This window comes from Eurytemora carolleeae, unplaced genomic scaffold (genome assembly GCF_000591075.1).
Source record: "Eurytemora carolleeae unplaced genomic scaffold, Eaff_2.0 scaffold538, whole genome shotgun sequence".
Taxonomy (NCBI): domain Eukaryota; kingdom Metazoa; phylum Arthropoda; class Copepoda; order Calanoida; family Temoridae; genus Eurytemora; species Eurytemora carolleeae.
The window spans coordinates 122,706-131,534 of record NW_019396474.1 but is presented as its reverse complement, the minus strand read 5'-3'; the positions used below and the strand labels follow the sequence as shown (position 1 = coordinate 131,534).

The 8,829-nt window shown below is 29.7% G+C and overlaps 1 protein-coding gene across 1 annotated transcript in view; it reads right to left on the bottom strand.

Annotated features, from left to right (window-relative positions):
- Nucleotides 1–1,336: 1,336 nt before the first annotated feature.
- Nucleotides 1,337–8,829, bottom strand: part of LOC111703941 (1-phosphatidylinositol 4,5-bisphosphate phosphodiesterase) — a 48,284-nt gene continuing 40,791 nt past the window's right edge. Inside the window, exons 33-35 of the mRNA XM_023476037.1 lie at nucleotides 8,225–8,325; nucleotides 5,318–5,404; nucleotides 1,337–4,301 (exon numbers count right to left, since the gene is read on the bottom strand). Coding sequence (XP_023331805.1) covers nucleotides 4,184–4,301; nucleotides 5,318–5,404; nucleotides 8,225–8,325 — 306 coding nt within the window. The 3' untranslated portion in view covers nucleotides 1,337–4,183. The remainder of the gene's footprint in view (nucleotides 4,302–5,317; nucleotides 5,405–8,224; nucleotides 8,326–8,829) is intronic.

Sequence of the window (8,829 nt, the reverse complement as noted above, 5' to 3'; positions counted from 1 at the left end):
CAAAAAAAAGAATCGTAGAAAAATCAAAAATAATAATGATTACCTCAAAAAAACGCTTTTCCAAGAGAGCTGAGAAAACGACCCACTGCAGCATATGGTGCTCTTCTTGAAGAAATAGATTTAGAAATTAGAGATTATATTTTACAACATGTATTCATGTTAGTAAATCAACACATTTTACAAATTGCTTTAAAAATTAACTTAAATTAAATGATACGACACTGTGTTTAATGTACATTTGTGTTTAAGTTGATGGAATTATTCAAAATCATAATTTGAATCTTATTCCTATTCCACAGTTTTATGGGTCTCACTGTAGGTTAAACAATAGTTTTAAGATCTACTATAAGAATTTGTTTTATAACTTTTTTTCAAAAATGTTATTTTAAAACTTGTTTTTCTCTGCTACTCAAAATTTTATTAAGTTAATTAAAAAGTTTAAGACTTTCATCAAATCTTGGAAAAAAGGGAGTACTTGTTTACTCAAATCTAGACAACAGGAAAAGATCAAATTTACGCAAAATTAATATGACGTCTTTGTGACCTAGTAGCTCTATCTAGCGTTTATTTTACGCCCAATCATGATAAATGTACTTTTCTTTTTTATCAGAACTTCAGAAGTGTTTCCGGAATAGGAGCTTTGAATAAAACAAATGCAATATTGTTTATCAATCCATAAAAAATGTTTTCTGGCATATTTTGATGGATATTTTGAAAGACTTTTGATCTAAATCTAAACTCAAATGCTTTACTTCAAATAAAGAAAAATAAGGTTTTATGAACGTTTTCAAAAAAGGTCAAGGACTATTTTTGGCTTATTCAGTAAGCCTTAGCAAGGCAAGATCATTATTGAAAAAGTTTTCCAAAATTTTCTTTTTTCCAGAAAATCTTTAAATAATATTATTAACTATCAATTATAAGCAGAAGTAACCCCTTTTGCAAAAATTGCAATGCGCAATTCACAATGGTACCTTTAAAAGCTTTTACTGCAAATTAAGCGTTATTTGGATATTAATGTTTATAATTTTGAAAACTAATTATTTTCAATTTTTGGTTTCCTGCGCATTTCTAGTGCAAAAAAACAAAAAGGAATTATCAGAATTAAACACTTTTAAACAAATAAAACCGGCAAAATTTCGATATAAATCAGATAAAGTTTTCAAGGTCACCGTTGTGAATCGGGCATTGCCATCCTTGCATGGAGGGTCACTTGAAATTACGCTTACAGTCCCTTTAATCTATATTTACCCATGGTTTCATGATGTTCCTGTAAACTGAATGTGGAGAGTTGACTGGATTCAACCATTGCACATGTACACGTCCCGTCAATCAATCATTTCTGAAAAATATCAACATACAGATAGTTCCTTATACTCTGGTAGAAGAAACCTAACATACGGTTCGTTATACTGAACACATATTTGGAAATTACAAACATCTTGGTTGAAATTACAATCATTTTGTTCAAAATTACGAACATGTTATTCGAAATTAGGAACATTTAGTTCGAAGTTATGAACTATAAGTTTGAAAAGAGGAATATTTTGTTCGAAATTAGGAACTCTAATTGTTCGAAATTAGGAACATTTAGTTTGAAATTAGGAACTATTAATTCGAAATTAGGAATATTTAGTTCGAAATTAAGAATATTTAGTTAAAAATTCGGAATATTTAGTTCAAAATTGGGAATATTCAGTAAGAAATTAGGAATGTTTAGTTCGAAATTGGGAATATTAAGTTCAAAATTAGGAATATTTTGTTCGAAATAACGAACAGACTGTGAGAGATATAAATATTTTTGAGGTATAACTAACAATAAATGATTTTTATTTTGAACAAAATCTTTGTGATTTCTAAAATGTTTTTAATAATTTAGGTTTTCTGAACAAAATGTTATGATTTCTTATAAAACATGGCATATATAGTATATACTACAACTACACTTACATTCAAAACATTGTTTACATTTTACATGGAGCTGAACTGGTGTTTCTTTTGATTTTATTTCATAATATTTCAAATAAAGTTAGGAACTTAAATTAAATCTGTGCAAGCAGATTATAATAAACCTTCGATATTTCAATAAATTCGAAAACTATAAATTTTGCTAGATACTCTGGCTACAGCTCGAAGCTCTGAATCTTCTAAGGTTTAAAACATCAGCTTGCAAAGATATAGAGATTTAAAAATTTGAGTTTGAAGTCGGCGATAAGATACATAATACATATATATTTGTTATTATAGTTGCAATTATGCTTGCTTTCACAATTCTTTGTTTTACAAATAGGTTTACAAAGGTTTACAGAAAATAGCCGCTTTCCCTAAAAAAGCTGATGTCTAGAGAACAAATCTGTCATTGAATTTTTTGGCGTAATTTCAGGTAAACATTTATTTATAGACGGGTTTGTACGATTCACAACGATACACTTTTATTTTACATTATTTTTTATTTCAAAAAGTAACTTGCGCATATCTGGTGCAGGAAAAAAATGTAGGAAATATAAGAATTTGTCAACTTTTAAACAATTATCAATTAACAATTAACAATTATCCACATTAATTCATCAGATAAATGTTTTTAAGGTTATCATGTCAATCGGACATACCCCTCTTTTTATAAATGGAGGCTCATTGGAACTTTTAACGATAATCCCTTCAAACCAAAAATATTAATTCGAAAGTATTTTAATTAACCATATATGGCCAGTCGAAGAAAAAACAACTAATAAAACAATGTTTTTGTTTGTTTGAAGGTGTTAAGGCTTTTAGACATTAGCCTTCTTAAGGTTTACAAATCGTAAACATTAAAATAATTTGTTTCCTTTTCGTATAAAAAATAATAAATCAAAGTAAAGTTTGTGCATTAATTGTTTTAAGTAATTGTTTTAATTAATGATTTTTCTAAATTATTTTAAATAGAAAAAATTGTGTCGACATTTTAGAGAAACAATTAGAGAAACCTTGAACTTTTAAACTTTTAACTATTTGGAGAAAATAACTTTTTTCTTTGCACACAAATTAATATTTAATTATTTTTTTTCAAGGGGACATCAGAGAAGGGTGGAAATGAAAATCATTTCTAATTTTAACCTGAGCATAACAATTGCTGTCCTTGAAATTTTATGAATACTTTACTTGTTTTAAAACTTTTGCAAGAATTTAATATTTTCTTATCGATTTAATAAGAATGTTTAGTATTCAGGTTGAACAAATTATTATACTCTCATGGAACTTTCCTTATTTTGATACATACAATCACGAAATATAGAGTTTATAAATGCAAAATTATATCTCTTGAAATTAAGGAAGACAGACACGTCAACAAGTCAATTTTAAAGTGACAATTGACCATATTTCAAGTGACCACCAACATTTTAAGAATTGTGTCATACATGATAGACAAAGGTACCCTTTAACCTTTAATTTAATAATTTTCTTTGTATAATAAGCAAGATATTTCGTAGAAAAAAACAACATTTGGGAATTAACAATTTTCTGACAATACATCAATTGTACTAATACAAAGTGTTGATGAGTTTCAGTTCAAATCTGGCCTGGCCCTCTTTAAATAGAGTTTTACTTGATTAATTCTTTTAATATCTCACTAAACTTGACATAAGTTGTCTAATAAATTCAGTTTTATGTTTGGCACGTCTTGCAAGGTTTGTTTCAATTGGCTGGATTTTTCAACAATCATGGAAGCTTTTAAATAACATTTTTCGTGAACACATTTCTTAAAGTGTAAAATATGTACGAATACGATCTATAGCACTATTTTAGTTTTTTTTAATGCAAAATATAATTAAGTAGCATTTTTTGTAAAACCAAAAAAAAATTTGTCAAGTGTTTTGTTACCTTTAAACATGTAATTCAATACCCTTTAAACATGTAATTTCAATATCCTTTGAACAATTAGTTTTTAAATGATTTAAATTAAGGGCGAATTCGCGATTTAATTAGGCAAAAAAATGTTCGTCCGATGTGATACCTCTCAAACTCATCTGCTAATTCTTTGTTTTCTTTTTAAAACATAATACTCCTGAGAAGCAGCAAGCGTGTTTTCTAAACAAAACTACCCTAAGTAGCAGCAAGCTTGGTGTTTAAACAAAACACTCCTGAGTAGTGAGTAGCAGCTAACTTGTTGTATAAACAAAACACTCCTGAGTAGCAGCAAGCGTGCTGTTTAAACAAAACACTCCTGAGTAGCAGCAAGCTTGTTTTCTATTTCCTCACTGTTACTGAGCTCAAGAATATTCCCAAGATGTTTATTTAACTCCTCCCTCTGTTTCTCATGAATTTTCCTGAAAAAGATAACAATATAACCCACCCTAAACTCATATTTTTCTATTTCCCTACATCTTTGCAACCTAATTGTTTAAACTTTTGATAATAAAAAGTTAGTTATATCATCTAACAGATTGAATAGATTGAAATATAAAAGGCAACATCATCAGGTTGCAAAGACACAATTTCAGAAAAAAAGAGTGTTCAGTTCCTTTACTTAAGATTGATTTTCCACTAAAACTTCTTCTGATTATAAAAGTTATAGAAGAGCGATCGCGGTGCTTCTTCTTTTTTTATCTTACAAAAATATCTTTTTAATTTTTCTCTTTTTTGTTAGTTTTCAGTTAAACACCTTTCTTTTTCATTATTTTAGCTTTTCCCTGCATTTGTCTTATTAGTATTTTTTATTAAATGTCAAAATTCTGCAGAGGTTTATTTTTATAATATTTTTACCCCCTCGCCCCTGGATTATGGGAGTGGGGGGAGGGGGGTATGAAAATTATACGTAGTTTAAAATTTTTCTGAAGGGAATCGTAAAATTTTCAATTTTAGAATATTGTTTGTTTAAACATCTTCTTTGAATTTGAAATTAATGATTATACAAATATATATCAATTTAATTTGTTAAAAGATTATTTGTTTTAAATACTAGAAACTCGGCAGCTGAAAATGCATTCTTTTCTTTTTTGAGTAACTTTTTTTCAATTTAATGGGACCTTCATCGTTGTTTCAAGTGACATCCATGCACAGATGGCAATGCTCAACTCACAACGGTACACTTGAAACCTTTATCTGATCAATATTGTGAAATATATATAATGGTGTTTGTAAAGGTTTAAATGAGTTTTTTTTATATATCCACTAGTCAGTCATTTCTGTAGAGAAACCACACTTGAAAATAGAAAATTGGTTAAAATTATAAACGTTGATTTATTTAATTTATAGTTTTAAGCGTACAATTGTAAATAGGATATGTCCATCCCTGCACAGAGTGGGTAACATCACTAAGCTTACAAAATATTTTTTTTTTTACCTTAACTGTTCCTTCTCTTTAGCTTGTCGAATAGCTTGGGACTTTCTTTCTTCAATAAACTTTTTAGTATTGTTCTCATTCTTTTCTCTGCAGACGTAAACATTATTTAACCAGGTTTAGAGGTGCTGTACACTTTTCTCAACATAAAGGTATACAACTTCTATTTTGCAAGCAAACCAATTTAAAATAAAAACCACCTTTAGATATAAATATATGTTGCTTATAGCCGGCCAAACGACTAGACCGATTTGGTTGAATTTTTTGTGGACACTCAGGGGTGGTCGGGGGGTGTTTTAGGCTAAAAAAGTCGTTTTTTTTGTTCAAAATTATTACTTTTTTGTTCAAAATATAATTTTTTGTTCAAAATTTTATTTCCATGGGCAACGTGGCGGGGCCTTTAGCTAGTCTTTAATTAAAGTCTCTTTTTTACTTAAATGTTCTAATATTTTACCAATAGGAGGAGATCATTCATTTGGCGCACAGTTGCGGTTTGCCTATAATTTTACAGTACAGCTTGCTCTAGTACAGCTTCACTACAGTACAGCTAGCTCTAGTTGGTGAAAAGTCTGCGCGGTACTTGAAATGAGCCGTAGTAAAGGATATTTTTCAAGGAATGAACAAATTATCCGAGACAAAAAATGTTTCCTTATCCGACGATCTTTCTCTGCTTTTGTTTTCAAAGCTTTATCATTCTGAACATCCCTGAGAGTCTCTACACTAGCTCGAGCCTGAGCAGTCTTCATATCCTAGTCACACAGAAAAATGTTGAAAATATATACATTTTGATTTTATTCATCAATGTTTAAAGGGATTTTCAAATAAGCAAATGTTAGATCACACACACAATTTGATAGTTTTTAAATTTAAATTTTAAATTTCTCAAATTCAAATTTTTCTTTTCCGATCTTTGTAATCTGGCGGTGTCAGCCCATAATTCCAATCCGATTGGGCTATCGAAAAAAATGAGATTTTTAAATAAATAATATTTAGCAAAATTCATAAAAAAATATTCTAGACTATTTTAAAACAACAACTGTACAAAAAATATTTATTTGTTTTGCAAAATTTGTTTACAACCATCAAGATGAAAAGTTTAATAGTTCTTGAGTTTTCTCTGACTATTGCATCTTCTTTTTTGCTGATCATACATCTGTTTTTTGCTGATCATACATCTGTTTTTTGTTCCTTTCTTTTAGATCTACGAATTCTAATCCCTTGTAGACAAGAGAAAAATGCATTTTGACACATATTTCTGATTTATTTTTGCATGTTAACATTAGTTTTTCATGCAGAGGTGTCAAATTTCTCTGACAAGTGATATTGAGGAATGATGATGCAACTGCTTTTCATCCAGCTATTGTTCATATTGATATATTCTCACAGGTTGGAAACATAAAAGTCACTGCTTAGCAGGGTTTGAAAATCCATTGTCAGAATTCCACAGTAATAATGACAAATGGGATAAGAAAGGTTAGGCAAGGAGTGGATATTTTGGACACCAGAATTCTTGATTTTTGTAAGTTCATCTTTGAGAGAGTGCTTCAGAATACGGCCTCATCTACAGCAAACATAGTGCATGGTGCACAACCTACAGGATTCTTTTTTCTATGTTTCCATTTTCCTTGCTTCTGGCAAGAGGAAGGGGGAAGAGAAGATAGAGATTCCCGTCTTTCTCTCAATCAATATTTTTTATTCCAAGTATGTTTTATTCCACACAGGGTTCTCTTTAGACACAAAAAACTAGAGAGAGTTGTATGAGAACCTGACTGTTCTGAGCTCCCTTAATGCTTAGACATAGTACTAGATTTGGTCGAAAGAATTAATGTCTTTCCGATTTGTTCTGATACTTAATAACAGCTAAGGAGTATATTTAAAACTGCCAGTAGCAAAATCTTGATCCAGCTAGGTTAAATACCTCTATTCTCCAGGTTAATACAGCTTTAAAATATGAATGCAGGTCTTTAATGTTTCTTTAAGTTCCATTTTTTTCTTTTTCATTTGTGTGCAGGGGTTTATACCCCCCATATACACCTCTGGCTAAAGTTTCTCTAGTTTGCCATTTTCTTTTTCTCACCCTGTATCTCTGAATACTTTTAGAAGCCCTAGCAAGACCTAATTGTTGCTTCTCTGAAAGCTGAATGTACATTGATTGTGATAGAGTTAATTCATCAAAATGTCTACGACATCAGGTTGCACATATACATGGATTACAAAATTAGCCTTTTAAGCATGCAATCAATTTAATTTATAATAATTTTGTTGAAAGTTAATGTTTTAAATAGAGTAAGAAATGAAAGTTTAGAAAACTATGGCATTTGCTTATAAAGATGTTTTTTTACATATCTATTTTGGAATTTGAAATTTTTAACAATATTCTTTAAATAGTTATATGATAGCAGATGCAAATATTTTGACATTTCTATATTCCTTGTTCTTCCTTTTCTTCTTGTTTGTACATCCTTCAATCATATTTTGACTAATTTTGAAAAAGAAGAAATTTTTAGACCGATTTGGTTGAATTTTTTGTGGACACTCAGGGGTGGTCGGGGGGTGTTTTAGGCTAAAAAAGTCGTTTTTTTTGTTCAAAATTATTACTTTTTTGTTCAAAATATAATTTTTTGTTCAAAATTTTATTTCCATGGGCAACGTGGCGGGGCCTTTAGCTAGTCTTTAATTAAAGTCTCTTTTTTACTTAAATGTTCTAATATTTTACCAATAGGAGGAGATCATTCATTTGGCGCACAGTTGCGGTTTGCCTATAATTTTACAGTACAGCTTGCTCTAGTACAGCTTCACTACAGTACAGCTAGCTCTAGTTGGTGAAAAGTCTGCGCGGTACTTGAAATGAGCCGTAGTAAAGGATATTTTTCAAGGAATGAACAAATTATCCGAGACAAAAAATGTTTCCTTATCCGACGATCTTTCTCTGCTTTTGTTTTCAAAGCTTTATCATTCTGAACATCCCTGAGAGTCTCTACACTAGCTCGAGCCTGAGCAGTCTTCATATCCTAGTCACACAGAAAAATGTTGAAAATATATACATTTTGATTTTATTCATCAATGTTTAAAGGGATTTTCAAATAAGCAAATGTTAGATCACACACACAATTTGATAGTTTTTAAATTTAAATTTTAAATTTCTCAAATTCAAATTTTTCTTTTCCGATCTTTGTAATCTGGCGGTGTCAGCCCATAATTCCAATCCGATTGGGCTATCGAAAAAAATGAGATTTTTAAATAAATAATATTTAGCAAAATTCATAAAAAAATATTCTAGACTATTTTAAAACAACAACTGTACAAAAAATATTTATTTGTTTTGCAAAATTTGTTTACAACCATCAAGATGAAAAGTTTAATAGTTCTTGAGTTTTCTCTGACTATTGCATCTTCTTTTTTGCTGATCATACATCTGTTTTTTTGCTGATCATACATCTGTTTTTTGCTGATCATACATCTGTTTTTTTGCTGATCATACATCTGTTTTTTGCTGATCATACATCTGTTTTTTG